A 23,953-nucleotide genomic window follows, 5' to 3' on the forward strand; every position below is an offset into this window, starting at 1 on the left:
CTGACCTTGTTCCTTTATGTCTATTACTCTCCTGCATAGGGTGAGTATAATTATTTGGTTTACATCTTTATCTTCTCGGGTAAGACCCTATTGCGCTCTTTTCTTTTCAGTTTCCACTAAGCTCATTACCTTAGAGAGATCATTCTCCTCATAACTGAAGAAGGTCACATTGACCGAAACGTCTTTTTTCGTGTACTACAATTAACCGCCTTACAAATACCTTTAAGTTGAGTGCTAGGTTCATATTTGTTGTTGAGCATTATGTCTGCATCTTGTTACTGAACTCTGGATTTTTTAAATTTTCTGCAATAAAAATTCTTGGATTTTATTATACCACCTGAAGTTTCCACTTGCTGGACTTTTCTGCCTTGATAGATATATATATATATATATATATATATATATATATATATATATATATATATATATATATATATATATATATATATATATATATACACACACACACCCTGCCTATTCCCACCTACAAAGAATGGAGAGGTTTGTAAATTTTATCGTAGCTGCACTTCAGCTTCGAGAGACAGGATCTTAAAAATACAGAAAATCACATTGAGATTTTTACATAATTTGTATTTTATTGAGTAAAATAAGTATTTGATACAATAGAAAAACAGAACTTAATATTTGGTACTGATACATTTGTTTGCAATTACAGATGTCAGATGTTTCTGTAGTTCTTGACCAAGTTTGCACACACTGCAGCAAGGATTTTGGTCCCCTCCTCCATACAGATTTTCTCCAGATCTCTCAGGTTTTGGGGTTGTCGCTGAACAACATTGAGTTTCATCTCCCTTCAAAGATTTTCTATTGGGTTCAGGTGTGGAGACTGGCCACTTCATGACCTTAAAATGCTTCTTACAGAGCCAGTCCTTAGTTGCCCTGGCTCTGTGTTTCGGGTCATTGTCATGCTGGAACACCCAGCCACAACCCATCTTCAATGCTTTTACTGAGAGAAGGTGGTTGTTGGTAGAGTTGATCGAATTTGTTCTGGTTCCCTCTTATTCGGCAAGCTATTCGCTCAACTCTAGTTGTTGGCCAAAATCTCTCAATACATGACCCCATCCATCCTCCCTTCAATGCAGTGTAGTTGTCCTGTGCCCTTTGCAGAAAGGCACTCGCAAATTGTTTTCCCCCACCATGCTTCTCAATTTGGGATGATGTTATTGGGATTGTACTCATCCTTCTTCCTCCAAACATGGCGAGTGCAGTTGATAACAAATAGTTCCATTTTTGTCTCCTCTGACCACATGACTTCCTCTGCCTCCTCGGAATCCTCCAGATGGTAATTGGCGACTTCAATTAGGGACTGGATGTGTGCTGGTGTGAGCAGGGGGACCTTTTGTGCACTGCAGGATTTTAATCCATGCCTGTGTAGTGTGTTACTAACGGTAATGTTTGAGACTGTGGTCCCAGCTCTCTTGAGGTCATTGACCAGGTCCTCCCATGTAGTTCTGGACTTATTCCTGACCTTTCTCAAAATCATTCTTACCCCACGAGGCGAGGTTTTGCATGGAGCCCCAGACAAAGCAAAATTGACAGTCATCTTGTGTTTCTTCCATTTCCTCATAATTGTGCCAACAGTTGTTGCCTTCTCACCAAGCTGCTTACTTATTGTCCTGTAGCTTGTGCAGGTCTACAGCTTTGTCCCTGGTTTCCTTAGACAACTGTTTGGTTTTGGCCATGGTGGAGAGGCTGGAGTGTGATTTGAGTGTGTGGACAGGTGTCTTTTATACAGATAATGAGTTCAAACACAGGTTGCGTTAATACAGGTAATGAGTGCAGAGTAGGAGGGATTCTTAACCCCTTTACCCCCGAGGCTGACTTGCAAGTTAATGACTGGACACATTTTTGCAATTCTGACCACTGTCCCTTTATGAGGTAACTCTGGAATGGATCCCGGTGATTCTGAGAATGTTTTCTCGTGACTTATTGTACTTCATGGTAGTGGTAAAATTTATTTGATATGACTTGCGTTTATTTGTGGGAAAAAAAAAAAAAAATTTGATAATTTCTCAATTTTCCAACTTTGAAAATACTTTTAAAATACTTAATAAGTAACATTTCCCACATGTCTACTTTACATCAGCACAATTTTGGAACCAATTTATTTTTTCTTGTTAGGAAGTTATAAGGGTTAAAAGTTAAACAGCGATTTCTCATTTATACAACACCATTATTTTCAGGGACCACATCACATTTGAAGTCACTTTTAGGGGTCTATATGATAGAAAATACCCAAAAGTGACACCATTCTAAAAACTGCACCCCTCAAGGTGCTCAAAACCACATTCAAGAAGTTTATTAACCCTTCAGGTGCTTCACAGGAATTTTAGGAATGTTTAAAAAAGATCCAATTTTTTTTATTTTCCCAAGGGTAACAGGAGAAATTGGACCCCAAAACTTGTTTTGCAATTTGTCCTGAGTATGCTGATACCCCATATGTGGGGGTGAACCACTGTTTGGGTGCATGGCAGAGCTTGGAAGGGAAGGAGCGCCGTTTTATTTTTTCAACGCAAAATTGTCTGGAATTAAGATTGGATGCCTTGTTGCGTTTGGAGAGCCCCTGATGTGCCTAAACAGTGGAAATCCCCCACAAGTAACACCATTTTGGAAACTAGTCCCCCTAAGGAACTTATTTGGCTGTGTGGTGAGCACTTTGAACCCCCAAGTGCTTCACACCGACCAAGTATAGGATTAGTAACTGCGCATGATCAACAAGCTTCCTAGCTCTGGTGACCCGGACGCAGGCCACATGGACGGATCATTATGTTCAGAAAGGGGTTAAAGAAAAACTATCAGGTCTGTGAGAGTCAGAATTCATGCTAGTTGGGTAGGTGATCAAATACTTAATTAAATTGCATTTCATTGCATGACATATGTAAAAATCATATAATGTGATTTTCTGGTTTTTTATTTTTAGATTGTCTCACAGTTGAAGTGTACCTACAATAAAAATTACAGACCTTTCAATTCTTTGCAGGTGGGAAAACTTGCAAAATCAGCAGTGTATCAAATACTTATTTTCCCCACTGCGTGTGTCTATGTATTCTGTATTTGGTGCACTGACTATATATAGTGTGCATACATACATGTATAGCAATATGTTGGCATTTGAGGATTTACTTTCCCTCCACTCTGTTTTTTGCAGATCTCAGGCGACCAAAATATGAGAAGTGTCTGCATGAGCTCAGAATAAGCATCTTTGAAAAACTGCAACCACTTTTGAAATGCAAATTGGGTATGTACAACACCAGAGAACACTTCTTAAATGTGCAATGTGCTTACATACATATAAACCTTTTGTGGACTGCACAATACATATCACTGACCTAATTTTCATAGGAACTAAATCTACATACTACTTGCCCCTGCCCTGCCCAAATATACACACTCCTGACCACTAAACTTTTGTAGCAGTGGATCTGCTTCCGATGACTATTTCCCAACATTTTAAAGTGTCTCTATTGGTGTCAAAGCTCTGGAGAATTATATAGTCCCTCAAGATGTGCTTTAAAAGACAGCGACCTGTGGCCCATACAGTGAGAGTTTAGGAGCCACAGGCCACTTTGTCACAACACAAGCGTAGAAAGAAGCCTTCTACAATCCGTGTATGGATTGTGGCTATGTATCTGAAAACGTGCAGAATGCCACCGCGTCACTTAAGTACAATATCAAGCGTAAAGAGACACACGTTATTGACCAATATTTTGGTCAGTCACTTGTTTGTGATTTTCATACTGGATACTTTCATCTTCAGTGCTGCGGAGGGATGCAGACTTCCTCCATGAAGCTCCGCCCACGGCCGCACCTCCTCCAGTCAGCTCCACCTCCGTCGGCATGTGACCTGCTTACCCTATCTTTAGCATTAGGTACGCAGGCCGTGCCGATGTATGCGGCTGCCTCCGCATGCGTCGTTTTGACGGTGCAGCGACCAAACCAAAATGCAACATGTTGCTTTCAGTGCAGGTCACCGTACTGACAAAATGACACATGCGGAGGCATCCACATACATAGTCACGGCCTGCGTACCTAATGTTAAAGATGGGGTACGCATGCCGACGGAGGCGGAGCTGACCGGAGGAGATGCGGCCGTGGGCGGAGCTTCACGGAGGAAGTCCACAGCTCCTCCATACGCAAATGTGAAACCGGTCTAAAAGGGACATTTTGGGGTGAGGCTTAAAGGGGTTTTCAGCTCTCCGGGATTTCTTTTGCTCCAGTTGGGTTTTGCATACCTGAATTGCAGTAATAGGAAAAACGTAAGGATCCGATGACCTCCACTTCTAATTTTCCCTTAAGTCTAATTATAGTGTTCTAGTTTTAGCTGTTCAGTAAATTTAAAGAAGCCCTCCTTCTCGTCTTCCCATCAAGGTTTTTATTCTCTAAATATATTTTGGCCTTTTTACCCAGTTAATTCTTTTTCCATTAGGTCTATGACCTCATGTGATTAAAAAAAACACTAACTGGATCCTTCTAACTCTATGCAGAAACAAAGGTCTCTTTTTTTCCTGCATGAGTCTTCCCCATCTTCAGCTCCTGACCCAGTTGCTCCACTCCTCTTCCCTGCCAGGAACTTTGCAGTGATGTGAAATTGTCATTCTAATGATGACTCATACAGGGAAAATTGACCCTCTGTTTCTACATAGTGTTTTTATAAGCTGTGTTGTTACACTTATTAGCTTTTGCTTAGTTATTTAGTCCTTTCCTCCATGGATAGTCGTGCTCTGGTCTATGTATATTGTATATTTGCTTGTGTATCATTTAGTTTTTTTTTTATTACTACTTTGTGGCTGCTGTTGGTTCTTCCTAGGCTGCCTTTAGTATTATGTTAGGGTAACATTGAGCACAATGGCAAAAATGGCATTGGCTGACATTTTCCATCCCCTGCAGTATATACAATATGCAATAATACATGGATAAGCCTGACGACTTGCCTTCTAATACACCAATATATTCTACAAGGCTGGCGGTCACATTTTAACCCGTTCAGCACTAGGAGGCCATCTGTCACATCGGATTAAAGCTTTCATGTGCAGTTTATTTTTAATTAGGTGGCCCCCCCTTCATTGCAGGTGTCTGAGAAGTGACTTAACGTTTTTGGACATATCGGACAGCGTTCTAGTGTAAGTAGAATAACAACTGCAAGGTACGGAAAATAATGGGCTGTAGTGTAAAGCGAGCCTCGCTGGGAGGAATCCTCCGAGAGCTGTCCCTTCTTACACTGATGGCAGATTACTTGTAAGAATGAGAGAAAAGATAGTCCTAGGTGATCCTGGGGCAGTAAATGGACCTGGAGTAACATGAACGTTGGGCACAGGGTGACTATCCCTCAGGGTAAAGTGGAATTGTGCACATTTTGACTAAGTTTCACACGGCAAAAAAAAAAAAATGTTGCTGGCGTATTCTCCTGTCCAAAGCCTGCACTGCCACCATGACTTTGAATTTAAGCTTCTTTTTTTCAGAACAGGGCTACCATAATGCAGAGGAAAGTGTGTGCTGTATATGTGCCAATTATGCATCATATTAAAGATGGGCCAATTGTCTGTGGGTGTGAAAGTTGCCCAACTACCTGGCCCCCTATGTCTGTGTGTGTATATATGCGCGTGTGTGTATATATTTTTACAATATTTTTTTTCCAAACCACCGTGGGCCTGTTTTTATCCATGACTGGAGGGATTATCCAGACCCTTTTTATTTTGGAGGAGAGAAATCGCAGGTTTTTCAGAATGTGCACAGACTGACACATTGCTGACATCTTCAGTATATATGGGAGTGAAACCTGCAGCCATTGAGGCTGCAGATTTCTACATGAAGGTGTCATGACGTGCATCATCAGATATGAGCAAACCCTAGTAACCTTTGCCACATTGCTGCCAGCCACAGTAAGGTCTCTACTTTCATGTAAATGTACGTAATAAATGTGCTACCATCTGGTGCTGACTGGTTTAAGTGCACAGTATAATGGAGAGAAATCTGTTTTTATTGCAAATTTATCTACAATTTTTTTTTTTTTCCCCCACAGGCAAGAAAGAGAGCCCGGTCTTTGCGTTTCCTTTACTACTTAGACTGGACCCCCTGACTGAGAACCTGTTCATGCATTCATTTATGTGGCACTTTCACTGTGAGGTCTGTGAGCACAGCTACCAGCAGAGGTGAGTGCGAGGGCCACAGGGGCCAGTCTGCCCTCTGTTACTGTGCACTAAACCTAATAAATGATTTGTAAACTGAAGATAAATGTTGCTCTCGGCACTGAACAGTGCAGTATTTTCTGCATTATCCTGACTTTGGGACATAACATTTAACACAATGGATAACAAAACCTTACAAACTTATACTATTCATTATCTGGTTGTAAGTTTGGTGAAGCTCCTAAAATTTCTAGGTCCTATGTCACTTTTGGACTTTTCCAGACTTAATGGATTTTTAACAAACCCTTGCATTTTCCTCCTAAAATAACAATTTTTGAGCTTATTTTAAGAGCTTTTTCAGTAGCTGTTCATCTGTTGTTCGTCCTGGAAATTTCAGGATAATTTTATGCCAAGCTGTTACCATTCCCCTTAAGGGGGACCTGAAACCTGATACAGCATACTAAAACGCCGGAAAGTACCCTTTCTCTATTGCTTCATTGGGCGACACAGAAACTATGGGGTGTATGCTGCTTCCACTAGGAGGCTGACACTATGCAGAAAAAAGTTAGGTCCTCCTCCGCAGTGTACACCCCTCCGACAGGAAGTAGGATGTTCAGTTTAGCTTAGTGTCAGTAGGAGGTGGACACGGGTCTTTCATTAAACCCTTATCTACCTAATGTGCGTCGTTTCTTTTCAGGTTTACGGAGGGATACAGTGTGGTCACTACTGTACTCCCACACAGTCTGAGTACGGCGTGTACTGCCACCCCGTATCCTCATATGTCTGGATGGCAGGACCCCAAAATCCCTAACACAGACGCGTGTTTAGGTGATCCGCAAGAGAGAGAATACCTGGGCCTGCCTACGTCTCCCACTCGCCCACCAGAGCCTGTCGGTCAAGGAGACACGGACGTCCCGCAACATGGAGAGCGGACGTCCGATTTTCGTGATTGAGGAGGTACTTTCCCCCCAGGTGCTGAAGAGGAGAAGAAAACGGCAAAGGAAGAAGAAGAAGAAGAAAGAGAGAGAAAAAAAAAACCCTTTTATTCAAAGAGTGTGGTTTGGGCGGCTAGCGCAGTTCATACCTTCCAGCTGGTTCCGGGGGGCCTCAGCACTGCCTTTCAGATCCTTTGCGGAAGAGAGGGGTTTTGGCACATAGAGGCTTCCTATTCTTTGTGCCCCATTGCACCCTGTCTAAGCGGCGTCATGGCGCTTTGTTTGCGCCACTTTTGGCACCCTGGCACCACTGTGGGGACCCGTTTGGCGCTATATTAGGACCTCCGCGGGCCCCCCTCCCGCGCTGCCGGCTGTAATCTAGGTCCCGGCTTCATCTTGGGCCTAGTTACAGCGCTGACTCTGCCACCCTTCCTCTCGGCTCCAGGCGGGCTTTTTTCCTGCCTGTCTCTTTCTCTCCTCTTCCTGTGTGGCGTCAGGCTCTGCCCACTACCCTCAGGCTCCACTGTGGGCTGGAGCCGCCGCCATATTGCTCCTCCGGGCCCCGCGTTTAGCTGAGAGCGGGCTTCCCGGTGTTCTGGCCGCCCTCACAGCGCACGCGTTCTGTCCTGCGTCTTCTAACAGACGCCATTTTCCGGCTGGGGTACAGAGGAGCCGCATCCGTCTATGGGACCTGCCTGTTTCTCTCTGCAGGACATCTGCCGTAAGTAGCTGCACTGCAGACTGACTCCCTCCTCTGCTCTCCTGTCCCCTAACCTTCTGGCAGCGCTTAGTGGGATTGTTCTCATGTCTAATTCTAAGTCACTCCATCTCCTCCTCCTTCCTCCACTGTGGTCCTCTCCCTCTGTCCAGGAGCCCCCAGTTGACCCAGTCGTACAGTCTCTGGAGCCGTACAGTCACTAACGTAATCTTTTTTTCTAGAGCCGTACGGTCTCCGAAGTAATTGTACTCTAGAGCTGTACAGTCACTGATGTAATAGTACTCTAGAGTCGTGTATTTTACTGGCGTAATTGTAATCTTCTGCCGCGCAGTCTCTAGTGCATCAGTATGTCTGGCGGAGATCTGATTTTTCACACGATTGTTGTGTTTTCGGCCATTACAGATAGGTGCCTGGATTTTCAGTAGAGCAAGTCTCAACCATTGCTTCACATAAAGACGTTGTGGTCCTGGCATAGCAACTGCTCCCATATCTACGGCTCACAGGCACTCGCCCTTCATTTTTCTGCAGCCCCCTCCGGACGCTTGATTAATACTATTATAAGCAGAATAAGGAGCTGCTTCTATCTCCAAGGTTGGGCCGGACTTCTAGTTAGATAAAAGTCCGTGTTACCTGGCAATTGTCTGCTGTGGCTCAGCGGATAAAGAAGCAGATCACAACTCGCAGGTCCAGAAGTTGGAATCGTGGCGCATAACAGAGAGTAGTGTTTAGTCTCTTTCTGATCCAAGGCCTACTGTTCTACCGTCAGAAGAATTGACTGGTCACAATCTACTTTACTACAGACTTCATGGCACGGCTTACTACGCGTGAAGCCATTATTCTATCTGACGTCGTCAGGTATTCAGACCTAGACCGCAACACAGAAGCCATTATTCTGCCTAATACCGTCAGGTACCCAGACCTAGACCGCAGCACAGAAGCCGTTATTCTGCCTAATGTCCTATACCCTTCTCCGGGTTCTCTCCACGCTGATTTGTACACAGGATACTGAGAGCTGATTGCAGCTGGGCTATATCCGCTATCCAGGCTGCAAAAGCATCACCTACCAGGTACAGTAGTTCAAACGGCCGTATTACTGTGGAGACGTGTCTGGGGTTGACTGCTTCAGTGGTACTGGTGTTTTGTACCGGATTCAGGTGAGTCATACGCTCTAGCCTTCAGGTTCCTCGCGTTCTATTGCAGCAGTACTCTATCCCTTATCAAGCACTTGAATAGTCCTCTACCAGACGTGTTTAGTCAATACATGCCGTCTTCCTGGTAACTCAAACGTACCCGAGGCCATCAACTACACCGATCCGGCTATACTAATACCGTTTTCAGGTGAGTCGGAAGCGTCTTCTCTCGCCTCCCTCAGTCTCTTGCAGCCTTTGCCTAAGTTCCCGTCTAATCGCCACTCGAGGTGAGGTCCCGGCATTTATTGCTCATGGCGGGCTACAGCTGTGGTTACAAGCCGCTTTCAGGTTAGTCAAAGACACCTCTCAGCTACATATTTCATTGTCAGTAACATCTGTGGCTTGTTAACAGTTAAACGTAAGCACTACATGTCCAAACAGAACGGATCTCGGTCTCACAGAGCGGATCTTGGTAGCAACATAACTGGATACTCCACCTTTAGGTGGGTCAGACTCTCTCGTGTCAGGTACGGATGGTCGCGGTTTTACTGCGGCATGCTCTGTACCCTAAGTGTGAGTTGCTCCACAGGAGTTTTTTTGCCATCTTCTGATCAGTTTACTGTCCAGAAGCTATCTTTACTGCCGGAGTGTTCCGCCTATCTTTAATGTCTGGCTAACAGTAGTTTATAAGTTCTAGCCTGCCCTAAGGGCCTTTGAGCTACCACAATACCTAAGCTCCTTATCTGTCGGAACTTACCTATTCTTTCTTACAGACAAGTAAAGCCTCCAGCAGCTCAGACATGTGACTTCTGACAGGAAAAGTATCCCACCTAAGACAGGAGTGGGATCTAACTCTGCGCAAGCATCGACCGGAGTAGAAAGCTGCTCCAGTCTAGGATCCAAGGATGAGTCTGGTGATAACGCGTTTCTTCCTTCGGCTAGTATTGTATCTTTTCACTGTTATCCTCGGGCGCGTGTTATATTAGACTTAGGCTAGCGGGTCTACACACCGTAATCTCCTCCTTCCTCCAGAGGGTCCAGGATGGATTCGATCGTTTACATCGTCATACAGATTGACCTGCCTTTCGTCAGCCTAGTTGTCTTCTGGTGTCTATTTGATCTACCTAGACCCAACTTTCCTTACAATTGACATAATCCATGTTTTGCATGGACTTTCCTTGCTCGACTAATCACTTTTCTAAGTCCAGCTACACTATTTTTTTTTTTTTTTCCATATCCACCCTCATCCCGGTATGCTGGGTTTATCTTCCTTTTGCTCTCAAAGTCATCCAGTAGTCTTCGTTCTACCTCCTTAGTCGAGCAATCAGTTGTCTTTTCATAGCCATCCTGAGCCTACTTCGCGGCGATGAGATCCCGATTATCCCCTGGTTCCATTCAGTACGTTTTCAGTGTTCAGCTCTTTCGCAGGTTCTCAGTGGCCTGTTCTCAGGTCTTGTCATTTTCTCACAGAACGGACTTCAGCCGTTTCCAAACAAGAGGGCGCCTTAGTATATCTCTTTCCTCCCGAGCCCTTCGCAAATTAGACTACTTTTGCGACTACGAACCCTCCGCTTCCAAGTCTCCCACTTCTACGGTCCTTCCTCTCCCAGAAGTGCATCCCTCAGAGATTCCAACGGCAAATTCACACAGTAGTTGGCAAGGTCAACCTTGAAACCATCCGCCTCTATATCGTGTCCTGCGTTAGTCTCCACCCGTGCTACAAAGTTCTATAGACACGTGGTCTAGCTTGCTTATCAGAGCATTCTTGCTGGGGACCGGTCAGAAAATTTGACCGTCCTCACTGTCCAAAAATTTTCTCTTGCAGGAAACATGAGTTTTCGCCTCATCGTTCCCATCTAGAGGTTCATTTGGTTTTCTGTTTCACAAGCGAAATTCTCTCCAAAGAAGTCCCTCACCAGCTTCCCGTTCCTTCCGTATGGCTCCAATACGCTAAATTATTGGAGGTCACCGGAAGGACAAGCGCTTTCCTTCCTCAGGCTGAACCTCGTCGTTCTTCAGCGCATTTTCCTTAGCGTGCCTTTTCGGGATCTAGGATTGGGTTCATCCTTATTCTCAGGAAGAAATTCTTCGTTCAGCATTTGCCTCCTGTGAATCGCTTGATTTTTCCATGGAGCTCTTATCCAGGTCCTGATTTTTTTCAGGACTTTGCCGATATCTGCTTTTGCAACGGACGGGTTCATTTTCCTTTTCAGTTGGTAGCCTTCCCTTTCAGGCTCTCCACCACTCCTAGGGCCTCACAGACTCTATAGCAGCTGTGGTACACTTCCTGTGGATCAAGGGTCCATTCTACTTCACTCTAAATTCCCTTTCTTTCGTCCGCCTCGAACTTTCGTTCGTGGCGCCCTCTCATCAGGCTATCTGGCCACAGCAACGGTACTTATCAAGCTCTGGCTTGAAGTATAGAGGTCCTCTGGCCTTCAGGTCAGCGTCTGCTCGCAGAATCTGGTCGACATCAGTAAGGTTGCCGGCTCAGGAACGACTGCGCTCCTTTCAGTACGACGCACACTACCCGGGCAGTGTGTGTCCTGGCGGTACTCTTTGGGCCTTCTTCTGGCACCTGTGCAGTGCGATCATATGTCCTCCACAGGTCCATATGCCTACCTTCGGCAAGTGCCGGTCGGGGTGAAAAGACCTCGCAGGTGACCTTGCAGGTGACGAGGATGACTTCCTCGTCCCGATTGGAGTTGTTTGCTGTTCCCTCCCCTTGGGGACTGCTTTGGGACGTCCCATGGTTTCTGTGTCCCCCAATGAAGCGATAGAGAAAACAGGATTTTTAGTTGCTTACTGTAAAATCTGTTTCTCTGAGCCTTCATTGGGGGACACAGCACCCTCCCAAGTTGAACAGCACGGTTTACTGTATATTATTGTTACAGTATGGATTTGTGTTTCTGTGGTTTTTATCTCGTTTACAGATTGCTTCTACTGCTTTCTCACTAACTGAACATCCTACTTCCTGTCAGATTGGTGTACACTGCGGAGGAGGAGCTAACTTTTTTCTGCCTAGTGGCAGCAGCATACACCCCATGGTTTCTGTGTCCCCCAATGAAGGCTCAGAGAAACAGATTTTACAGTAAGCAACTAAAAATCCTGTTGTTCAGTCTGAAGATCCCAAAAAGGACCATTTATTATACTCATAGACGGCGCCGACCAGTCCGATAAATGTCTCTGGGCTTGATCCGGAGTCTTATCTCTTCTTACGATCACCATCCTCCTTCCCTGCTTTTTGTCGATGATGCATCCTACGTCATCCACACAGTGTCCTCCATCGCGCTCCTGCACAAGTGCACTTCTCTCCACCTTGCCGAGGGCAGAGCAAAGTACTGTAGTGTGCATGTGCCGGCTTTACTACTGGGTCATCGGCACTCTTTAGCCTTTCCCGGTGCATGTGCATTACAGTACTTTTCTAAGTCCTTAGCAAGGCAGAGAGAGGTGCACAGGAGCGTCATCTGTGAGTATAATGAAAGGTCTTTTTGTTTTGGATCTGCAGAGTGGATTGGGGACTTCTTTACAGCATTGCAGAATGGTGTAAACTGGAGGCAGTACTTTATGTGGAATGATCCTGGTGACAGGTTCCCTTTAAAAAAAAGCAAACAAAAACAGCACTCCAATATCACACGTACAATTATATTTTAATTGTATGCATTGTCTGGATTTCATCAAACTTTATCAGTATTAATGCTGATATGTCATTTCTTCCTCATTTGTAGATGCCTAAAATCATTGACTACGTTCACAAAAGTAATTCCAGAATGGCATCCTCTGAATGCCGCACACTTGGGGCCATGCAATCGGTGCCGACATCCAAAGCAGAAACGGACAATGGTTCTGGAAAAGTAAGATGTTTCTCCTTTTTGTTTGAACAATACTTTTTAATTTAGGAAGCTTGTGACCTTGCCGAATCACTTTGTACCTTTGGTCACTGTTTGCGTGCAATAAGGGGACTTTTTGATGGACATCTTTTAGGACAACATGTTGCACTCGGGCTGCTTCCCTGTTGTAATAGTAGCGCTCCTCTAGTTTTGTGATTCCCTGCACTCTCGTGATGTTCTCTGGAACTGTAGAACAGGATTTAATTTGAGCAGGATCACTTCTGGCTACTTCTGTAGCCATGCTGCCTATCACTAATGTGCTGAAATAATCCACTAGTGTCTGAACTCTTGCCTTGGTGGACAAAGCAGATTAGAAAATGTGTTACTTCATGGGCAGTTAATGATTGGCATGCATCATTTTATATATCCATCACATCAGCTAATTTGCTACAATTTTCAGAAAAACTGCAACTTTTTTTATGCAAATGTTAAATCTTGACTAGCAACGTAAATATTGGTAAAAATAGCTATAAATTGGTGCACGTTACTATATATTTGAAAGGCAGGTAAAGTGGTGCCATGCAGAGGCAATCTGATGGAAGAAAATTTTCAATCGACAATGCGGTTTCTGGATCGCTATTCCATGCTTTTGAAAGAAGGCAAGAAGTGTTAGGGTACCGTTACACCTAGCGACTCACCAGCGATCCCGACCAGCGATATGACGCGGTCAGGATCGCTGGTGCATCGCTAGGTGGTCGCTAGTGTGCTGCCACACAGGCAGATCTCACTAGCGACATCGCTGGGGACGGGGATCGCTACTTGCCTGTCAGACGCGGCGATCCTGCGTCCTCCCGCCCGGCTCCACGCATCGCTCATCGTCACAGCAGGAAGTGCCCGACGAGGAATGATCCAGGAGCTTCTCGCGCGATCAGCGATAACCAGCGGGGAGCCAGTCGGAGGCAAGTATCACATGCAGCGATATCGCTAGTAATATCGCTGCAACGTCACAAAATCGGTGACTTTACAGCGATATTGCTAGCGATATCGCAGTGTGTAACGGGGGCTTTAAAGAGAACCTGTCACCTCAGAAAATGCTATTTAGCAGTAGATAACTGGTTTATCTGCAGGTAAAATAGCATTACAAAGCAGCCCCACAGAAAGTAAGGCTGGAGTCACAGGAGCGTATGTTCTCTCGTATCAGAGAATTGGATTAGTTATGCTAATGACACTCAACTCAAACTCTCAGAATTTGAGCCAAGTGTTATCTGAGTGTGATCTGATTCTCTCACATGAGAATCGCAGTACAGGTACGGAGAAAATGGAGAAATTAAATTACATGTGAGCGCAGTCTAATGTTTCACTTGCACCCATAGACTTGTATGGGTGAGTGCGATCCAATTCTCAGAGCCAATCACAGTATGCTGCGATTTGTTTTCTTATGCCGAATCGATGCAAGAACATAATTGTAGATCCACTCTGCCCCATTGTATAACACTGGGCCAAGTGCTATCCGATAAAACATCAGAGAGCACTCAGCCGTGTTATACGCCAGTGAGAGCGAGCCCTAAGCCAGTGGCTCCTGGGGAGCCCCCCTAGACCATGCAGGACATACCTCTAGATATCATGAAAGGTTCATACTAAACTACATTATAGTTTGTCTGTTTTCAAACCTCGCACTAAATACTGCCCCATTTGGGGGCAGAGGAGATTCTCTTCTCTGGAGGTGTGACCTCATTCTACTGAATATGAGATATAAAATGGTAATGCTGCAACACAGTTATGCTTCTATTTTCAATATTTTTATTTATTTTTTTAGGTTGAATTCGCTATTCATGGTTCACTTTGTGGATGGATTGCCGACCAATGATCTGGACAAATATTCATTTCAGTTTAAAGGCCATTTATATGAAGTGAAGGCCGTAATTAAGTATAAGAATAATCACTTCTCTTCTTGGGTATTAAATACTGATGGTGAGTGTCAGAGGAAGAGCGAAAAAAAGCTCATCATCATCCTTTTTTATTTCAGTTCGTATAAAAAAACAAGTACGCCATTCTTTTCCAGGAGCTTAGTCTGCTTTAGGGCACGCAACCCCTTATGTATTGTCCTCGTTGCCCATTTACTTTCCATACTTGTTTGGGTCCGGAACGATCATACACATCTAATAACTGATGGCAACATTTTTAAGTTTCTGAAAGCATTCCTTTTTTTTTCTCTTTTAGGTTCCTGGCTTGAATCAGATGGCCTTCGAGGTTCGTTTTGCAGAAGATACCGTAAAATTAACGTACGAGCTGATGCCATTCATATTGTCATTTGGGAGAGAAGTGGTGGAAAGTCATTTGAGGAGAATGTGCAGTTTGTTGCGGTAGAGCAAGCTTCAGAGCTTAATTCAGCCAATATCTCCACCACAGCTCAAGATCCTAGCTTTTCTTCAGTGGAGACTACTAAGCTTTCTCCGCAGGTTGCTTCTACGGTGCCGTCCGTTGATTTAAACACCTCAGATCCCCTTGCAGGAATGGAAGGTTATGCCGATGATGACGTGATAACGCTAACCCTAGTTGCGATACCCACTGATGTAAATGGCTGCCCTGTTGACATTGCTGATAATCGTCAGGCAACTGATACTTGCAGGTCTAACAAGGACCCTAGTCAAGGGGAAGGGACTAGCACTGCTGTCCTCGATATGTCATCTAATGTGCAGCCAGAGGGTGAAGAGGATACTACACTTACATCACCTGTCTCCTCGGACTCGAATGCAGAGACTGTCCCCCTTAGGAATTGTAGTGCTGAGCGAAGTCCTTTGATACAAAGCCCCTTAAATCCAGAACGTGAAGCCATTGCAACCAGCGCAACCTCTCGGCAACCTTACAACCACGAGAAGAGCATAGTTGGCAACTGGATGAGTCGATTAATGAGAAAAAATAATTCTGTTCTAAATTCTGATCTACTTGCTGCAAATGGGAAAATGCAATCACGCAAAGCTCTTCCTCCACTGAAGACAATGAATTCAAGCGACGCTCCTAAGAAGGCTCAGAACTTTAATGGTTTTCAAGGCCGATCAACAAATAAAACTGATTTTTTGTCATCTAATATATTTCCATCAAAAATTGTGAATAAATCGTCCACTAATGTTATGAATGAAAAGGGAGCAGTTATAGGTAAGCCGTTGGCAATGCCTGCAGCTTCAGATTTTAAGACACTTGGCAGCAATGGCTTAGATTATAGCAAAATGATAAAAGAAGGGAGCTCATCGAGTGAGGATAAAATTCGTAGACTGAGACTGAAATTATTGAAAAAGCTTAAAGCCAAGAAAAATGAGCTGGCTGCATTAGAAAAGTTAGCAAAAAAGCAAGAGAGTGGCCCCACTGGAGCCCAAGCTAATGGTGCTCCCCATGGCAGCTTTAATCGGAAGGATCATCTACGAGGATTTTTACAGGAGCTTCAGGAGCACATAGACAATGCCGACAATGAATCAGTATGCACCATGAGCTCAGGCACTTCTTTATGTAGTAGTCCTGGAGATGCTGAGTTCTTCGCCGAACTTTTCTCGCCATCTGCTGACAGCCAATCAAATGACAGCAGGTATCTGGAGATGTTAGCCGATGGCTGTGGAATAGCGGATGATGGCCACTTACCTGAGGGAAGTGGTGGCCTCCTACATTCTGCCTCGGGAAGTAATTCCTGCCTTACAGTTGACAAGCTGAGCTCTTCTGCTGAAGATGGCTCTTTAAACCTGATGTCAGACTCTGCTGTAGCAGTTCGGTGTGAAGACAATAACTATTTTGATTTTGATGATTATTTCTAGGACACTATTTCTGGTACACACAGTGCACTGATGTCGCAGTTTTTCAGGATTTTTCTGTTTTGATAAAACTAAACTGAATCCTAGTGGAGGATAAAGGTTTTAGGGTTCCCCTGATCAACTAGGTCTCAACCTGATCGGTGAGGTGGCCATTACGTTGAATAAAATACATGTATGGATGAGATTCCATATGCACTGACCTCACTTAGTGATGAGCAAAACGTGCTCAGATAAGGTGTTTTCAGAGCATGCTCGGTTGCTAAACGAGTGACTTCTGCATGCTCGAAAAATATGTTCTAGTCGGCAAATGCAGGGATTGCCTAACAAACAGGAAACCCCTGCATGTGTGGTGGCTGTCGAACAGCCACGAGACATGCAACCACGGGAACTTGCCCAAGACACTCGGTTAGCACCAGAGCATAAATAACACTTTATTCGAGCATATTTGCTCATGACTAATCTCAGTCCCTTCCAAGGCAGTTACAAAAATGGTCGAGCAAACACGTTTACACAGATCCACCATTATGGCATATCACGTCAATGACAAATATATAAGGGGTTTCTCCTCTTCACCTAAAACTTGAAATTCTTTTCAAGGCTGGGTCGTCTGTGCGTAAGTAAAATTGTGGCACACATACGTCTTTCATATTTCCTAATGAAAATAAAGTAGGGTTAAAGGGCTTGTCCTGCTCCACTCTCTTCTGCATTGCAAGAAGAGCTGGGTAGGTGCCATCACATATACTGATACTTGTCGTGATGTGTGAACAGTTGGCAGGTATTGTATACCTTTCTCAATCATTAAGGTGGAACAGACGTATGATACATCCCCGCACACACGCGTCTTCTCGTGAATCTATATGCATGGCCACCTGCCACTCACCACCTCCTGGGGAGGTTAGCCGCACAGGACGAACACTTTTAAATTTGTGCAATCGGTGCATGATTGTTTCCCTCAAAAGCTGCAGTAATGCTTCAATTTTACTACACCTGACAAGTGGCTGGAAGGCGCCATGGAGCCCTCTAGCCTAGTAATCCTCTCTTAAAGGGCTTGTTCACCTTTTTGGAGACTTTTTTTCTTACTTGAATGGTTATTATTGGGGTTAAGAACCATTTTTGATATTGGGTTTCTTTAAAAATGTTTCACCATTTGCCTCTTACAGCCTCTGTTTTACACTGTATATTTGCCGGCTGCAGAATGAGAGAATGGTGGTCTGCCACATTATCTCTACTTTCAGATCTGTTGGGGACAGGATTTGTGGCACTGACTATTATATTGATGACAGGTTCTCCACCTGTTAGTGCAGTTTTCCTCACTGCACAGCTGTCCAGTCTATACAATGGCTGCTGGTGGAGGAGGAACATGTGATAATTCCTTTCCACCAGTCTCCTCCAATAGAAAACCTCACATGAGGAACCAGATTATCTATAGGAGGAGATTGGTGGACAGGACTCGTCACGTGTTCCTCCTCCACCAGCAACCATTGTATGGACCTGAGAGGTGCGCAGTCTGTGAGGAAAGCTGCACCAAGAGGAGGAGGAAGAGAACCTGTCATCTATATAATAGGAAGAGCCACAAATCTTGTCCCCAACACATCTGATAAAGGAGAGCGGATGTGGCCGACCTCATTAACGCATTCTGCAGCCGGCAATGCACAGTGTAATACAGCCGCTACAAGTGGCAAGTGGTGCAAAATGTTTAATGAAACCCTAATGCAAAATTGATTTTTAGCCCCAATTGCATGCATTTAACTAAGAAAAAAATGTCCCAAAAGGTGAACTGTGTTCCTGCCGTGATTGTGACTTTACCAGTATTTAGGGATTAGAGATGCGTGAACATCGTCGGCTCCCTCCTTATTCGGCAAGCTATAGCGCTTACCAAAGAAGCTGCAGCGGGAACCCGGCTACCTGGATCGCTCCGACTGATCAGCTGTTCGGCGCCACAGCTGCATGCTTCACGGCTATATGACAGTCACAACACACAGGCTCTCCATGCATATGTTGTGACTGTCACACAGCCCTGACACATGCAGCTGCGGCATCAAACAGCTGATTATCCGGAGCGCTCCAGGTATCCGGGTTCCCTCTGCAGCTTCTTCAGTAAGCTTGTCGAATAAGGAGGGAGCTGATGATGTTCGCTCATCTGTAGTAGGGATTGCATCCATACTGCTCCGTGCATCTCTTCTGCTGTTTATTGGTTGCGGTCTACCCCACAATAGTTCAGTGGAAAGTGTCCTTACAGGAAGAACAAGTCTCCTCGTGTGTCAGAAAAGGATCAAGGCAAATCAGATTTTTTTCCTTTTGAGACCTTTTCACTCTTGCACCTTATAGTTTGACAATGCGCTTCAAACTGATGTATCCTGAAATGAAGTATCCTCCGCAGCCAGCCGTAATACTCCAAGCACGTCGGGGGTATGTTCCCACGTAATGTCACCGGACCGGCCTTGTGAAAAGCTTAACTAGCTCTCACTCCCACTCCGGAAATCCACCTGCGTTACAGATCTGAGATCCCGCATGGTAACTTATGCTGCAGAAGGCAGTGCAGACGACACCTTTCACAATGTATTAGGGAGAAATAGGCATACAATGCAAGTCGTAGGCACAGCATTATTTACCACTCAGTGAAATCCATCTTTTATTTTTTTTTTTATGGTGTGTAAATCTGCACTGTATGAACATGCACTTAAAGAACAAAATGTTCCCACTGTAGGGCCATGTAGTGCTGTGTAATTATTTGCATTGAGTTGTGGCAGCATTTTTAGGGATTCAGATTAATTAATTTTTATTTTTTTTTAACTCATCGCACATTTACATTATTGGTATGGAATGCCTTTGTCTAGCCCGAGTGTGAACCCGGCCTTCTTGTGACATTTGATTGTAGCGCCTCCATATTATCCATTCCCTGTGTCGCACGGTTGATTGTTTCCCCATCCTCGGCGCGATCTTGTACATTTCCTGACTTGACTTGAAAATTTGTATATTTTATTTGTTTGGCGGCTTTTCTTTTTGTGATGGACGTCCTGCTCTATTAATGTGTAAATTATTACTGCGTCTTTGTTTTATTTGTAAATAAAATACAGTTTAAGTACAATTTGTGAGATTTTATGTATAATAAACATTAGAATAATGATAAAATGATGGCAGCGTCCGGCGCATTCATGGGTTAGATCACTTGTATGGATATGGTCTCAGAGTTCACCCCATGGTTTACTCTTATAAAGGCGCCCACAATCCCTGTGACCGGTATCTCCAAAGTGGTGCAAATAGACATCAGTGCTCCTATTCTATGTATTGAGAGCAAGGATATGTGTGAACATGTATTTAATAAATTATACATACACACATACATGTTTAATTAACTATAGTCGTTTTTTTTTAGATTTGCATACACTGACAAATGAGTGTGCTTGAAGGGGCTTTCCACTTATGGCCAAGCGATCACCAAAAATATTGAAGGGATGGTCAATAACAAAGGCAGGTCAGTGATTGGCTGCAGTGGTGATGCATGATCTTTGTGAGATTTCACCGCTGGAGTCAAAAAGCAAGAGACCGGAGCAGCAGTGGTGAGCCAGGGAATACGAGTACTATCTCGCTTTATGAATGTGGAGAATCCCTTTAAATTTCATGTACCCAAGCTGTAGACAAATGAGCATACATGTCCCAAACAGATGCCGCTGGCTCTTCTAGTTACTCTGCCACCCCAAAAACGCACAACTCTTGTCCATGAGCTCATATTGCAGCTCGGCTTTGTTTACGTGACTGGTTGACAATGCTTTCTGCAAGAAAAATCCAACCTGTCATTTTAGCCTTGTCATCCGCTTCCCTTTTTCGATGAGATGTGCTCACGACGACTGTTCGCTTTGAGGGGACGATCAGCCAACGAAATGCTCTCTTGGCAAGTGGTCGCTGCCGTGATTAAACCGATGATCATGGGTTCCCTCTAAGAGCCTAAAAATCGGTGGAATGAGTGTTCAAAAAGGGCTTTAATGGGAAGTAAATCTATTGTTAAAAAGTACAATTAACATAAAAACTTGGTCTAAAGTGTTCGAACAACCCCCTTTACCCAAAAATATATATCCCAGATATACCGACAGCATAGGCTATCAATAGGCGGGAGTCTGGGGCCCCATCCGGTCAGGTGGTTCTTGCATCAGCGGAAGCTGGATGTGAACCCATGGGGCCAGATACTTGGAGACCGGCATTGTCCACAGCGGTCTTGATGAGGAGATGGGCTGGAGTTGGGAGCCATTGATCTGCTATTGACCTAATCTGTGGAGATCTTCCCAGTATTGTATGCCTGGACACGGCCATTCATTCTACATTTCACCGTTTTAAGTGTGAACAATTTTTTTTTTTTTCTTTAACGTAAAACTTTGATTTAAAGGGAGCTTGTCATCCGATTTGGCTGCCAGGAACACATCACTATGAAACATACAGAATTTCAGAGAGCGTAGTTTGAAAATTCTGGATGGGTTTATTGGGAAATATCAGACCAGTCCGATGCAGAACCCCGCCGGCGCTTGCCTGCTCTGCACCAGCTCACTGCCAGGTGTCTATACACATTCATAAGGAGAGAGCAGGCAATGAGCTGAATGTGGGGGGAGTCACTGAGGGGGCATCATACTGGTGGTGTACGTGCACGGGGTAACTGGAGTAATCACTATGTATTCACTGAGGGGGCATCATACAGTGTGTGTTGTCACTGAGGGGGCATCATACAGTGTGTGGTCACTGAGGGGGCATCATACAGTGTGTATGTGGTGACGCTGGGGGCATTATACTGGTGGTGTGCGTACACGGGGTAACTGGAGTAATCACTATGTATTCACTGAGGGCATCATACACTGTGTGTGGTCACTGAGGGGGCATCGTACACTGTGTGTGGTCACTGAGGGGGCATCGTACACTGTGTGTGTGGTCACTGAGGGGGCATCGTACACTGTGTGTGGACACTGAGGCGGCATCGTACAGTATGTGGTCGGTCACTGAGGCGGCATCGTACAGTGTGTGGTCGGTCACTGAGGCGGCATCGTACAGTGTTTGGTCGGTCACTGAGGCGGCATCATACAGTTTGTGTTTGGTCGGTCACTGAGGGGGCATCACACTGTGGTCACTGAGGGGGCGTCATACAGTGTGTGTGGTGACGCTGGGGGCATTATACTGGTGGTGTGCGTGCACGGGGTAACTCTGGGGTAATCATACTGTACAGTATGTGTGGGGTATTTACTGAGGGGCATCATGCAGTGTGTGTGGTCACTGAGGGGGGCATCATACAGTGTGTGTGGTCACTGAGGGGGCATCATACAGTGTGTGTGGTCACTGAGGCGGCATCATACAGTGTGTGTGTGTGTGGTCATTGAGGAGGCATCATACACTGTGGTCACTGAGGGGGCGTCATACAGTGTGTGTGTGTGTGTGTGGTCAGTCACAGGTGGCATCATACAGTGTGTGTGGTCATTGAGGAGGCATCATACACTGTGTGGTCACTGAGGGGGCATCATACAGTGTGTGTGTGTGGTCAGTCACTGAGGTGGCATCATACAGTGTGTGTGTGTGTGGTCACTGAGGCGGCATCATAGAGTGTGTGTGTGTGTGTGTGAGGTCACTGAGGCGGCATCATACAGTGTGTGTGTGTGAGGTCACTGAGGCGGCATCATACAGTGTGTGTGTGTGAGGTCACTGAGGCGGCATCATACAGTGTGTGTGTGTGAGGTCACTGAGGCGGCATCATACAGTGTGTGTGAGGTCACTGAGGTGGCATCATACAGTGTGTGTGTGTGAGGTCACTGAGGCGGCATCATACAGTGTGTGAGGTCACTGAGGCGGCATCATACAGTGTATGTGTGTGAGGTCACTGAGGCGGCATCATACAGTGTATGTGTGTGAGGTCACTGAGGCGGCATCATACAGTGTGTGTGTGTGTGTGAGGTCACTGAGGCGGCATCATACAGTGTGTGTGTGTGTGAGGTCACTGAGGCGGCATCATACAGTGTGTGTGTGTGAGGTCACTGAGGCATCATACAGTGTGTGTGTGTGAGGTCACTGAGGCGGCATCATACAGTGTGTGTGCGTGTGTGTGAGGTCACTGAGGCGGCATCATACAGTGCGTGTGTGTGAGGTCACTGAGGCGGCATCATACAGTGCGTGTGTGTGAGGTCACTGAGGTGGCATCATACAGTGTGTGTGTGTGTGGTGTCAGTCACAGGTGGCATCATGCAGTGTGTGTGTGTGTGAGGTCACTGAGGCGGCATCATACAGTGTGTGTGTGTGTGAGGTCACTGAGGCGGCAACATACAGTGTGTGTGTGTGTGAGGTCACTGAGGCGGCATCATACAGTGTGTGTGTGTGTGGTCACTGAGGCGGCATCATACAGTGCGTGTGTGTGAGGTCACTGAGGTGGCATCATACAGTGTGTGTGTGTGTGTGTGAGGACACTGAGGCGGCATCATACAGTGTGTGTGAGGTCACTGAGGCGGCATCATACAGTGCGTGTGTGTGAGGTCACTGAGGGGGCGTCATAGTGTGTGTGTGGTGTCAGTCACTGAGGTGGCATCATACAGTGTGTGTGTGTGAGGTCACTGAGGCGGCATCATACAGTGTGTGTGAGGTCACTGAGGCGGCGTCATACAGTGTGTGTGGTCACTGAGGCGGCATCATACAGTGTGTGTGGTCACTGAGGCGGCGTCATACAGTGTGTGTGGTCACTGAGGCGGCGTCATACAGTGCGTGTGTGAGGTCACTGAGGTGGCCTCATACACTGTGTGGTCACTGAGGCGGCATCATACAGTGTGTGTGTGTGAGGTCACTGAGGCGGCATCATACAGTGTGTGTGTGTGTGAGGTCACTGAGGCGGCATCATACAGTGTGTGTGTGTGTGTGTGTGTGAGGTCACTGAGGCGGCATCATACAGTGTGTGTGTGAGGTCACTGAGGCGGCATCATACAGTGTGTGTGTGAGGTCACTGAGGCGGCATCATACAGTGTGTGTGTGAGGTCACTGAGGCGGCATCATACAGTGTGTGTGAGGTCACTGAGGCGGCATCATACAGTGTGTGTGTGTGTGTGTGTGAGGTCACTGAGGCGGCATCATACAGTGTGTGTGAGGTCACTGAGGCGGCATCATACAGTGCGTGTGTGTGAGGTCACTGAGGGGGCGTCATAGTGTGTGTGTGTGTGTGTGGTGTCAGTCACTGAGGTGGCATCATACAGTGTGTGTGTGTGAGGTCACTGAGGCGGCATCATACAGTGTGTGTGAGGTCACTGAGGCGGCGTCATACAGTGTGTGTGGTCACTGAGGCGGCATCATACAGTGTGTGTGGTCACTGAGGCGGCGTCATACAGTGTGTGTGGTCACTGAGGCGGCGTCATACAGTGTGTGTGTGAGGTCACTGAGGCGGC

At 45.6% G+C, this 23,953-nt stretch overlaps 1 protein-coding gene across 3 annotated transcripts in view; it reads left to right on the top strand.

Moving 5' to 3' along the window:
- USPL1 (ubiquitin specific peptidase like 1) overlaps nucleotides 1-19,694 on the top strand; it is a 116,333-nt gene extending 96,639 nt beyond the window's left edge. For all 3 annotated transcript variants that reach the window (XM_073583167.1, XM_073583168.1, XM_073583169.1), the window contains 5 exons: nucleotides 3,170-3,259; nucleotides 6,041-6,170; nucleotides 12,658-12,783; nucleotides 14,576-14,730; nucleotides 14,980-19,694. In XM_073583167.1, coding sequence (XP_073439268.1) covers nucleotides 3,170-3,259; nucleotides 6,041-6,170; nucleotides 12,658-12,783; nucleotides 14,576-14,730; nucleotides 14,980-16,562 — 2,084 coding nt within the window. In that variant the 3' untranslated portion in view covers nucleotides 16,563-19,694. The remainder of the gene's footprint in view (nucleotides 1-3,169; nucleotides 3,260-6,040; nucleotides 6,171-12,657; nucleotides 12,784-14,575; nucleotides 14,731-14,979) is intronic.
- Nucleotides 19,695-23,953: the final 4,259 nt, after the last annotated feature.

This window comes from Dendrobates tinctorius, unplaced genomic scaffold (genome assembly GCF_039654945.1).
Source record: "Dendrobates tinctorius isolate UK_male_01 unplaced genomic scaffold, ASM3965494v1 ptg000075l, whole genome shotgun sequence".
NCBI classification, from domain to species: Eukaryota; Metazoa; Chordata; class Amphibia; order Anura; family Dendrobatidae; genus Dendrobates; species Dendrobates tinctorius.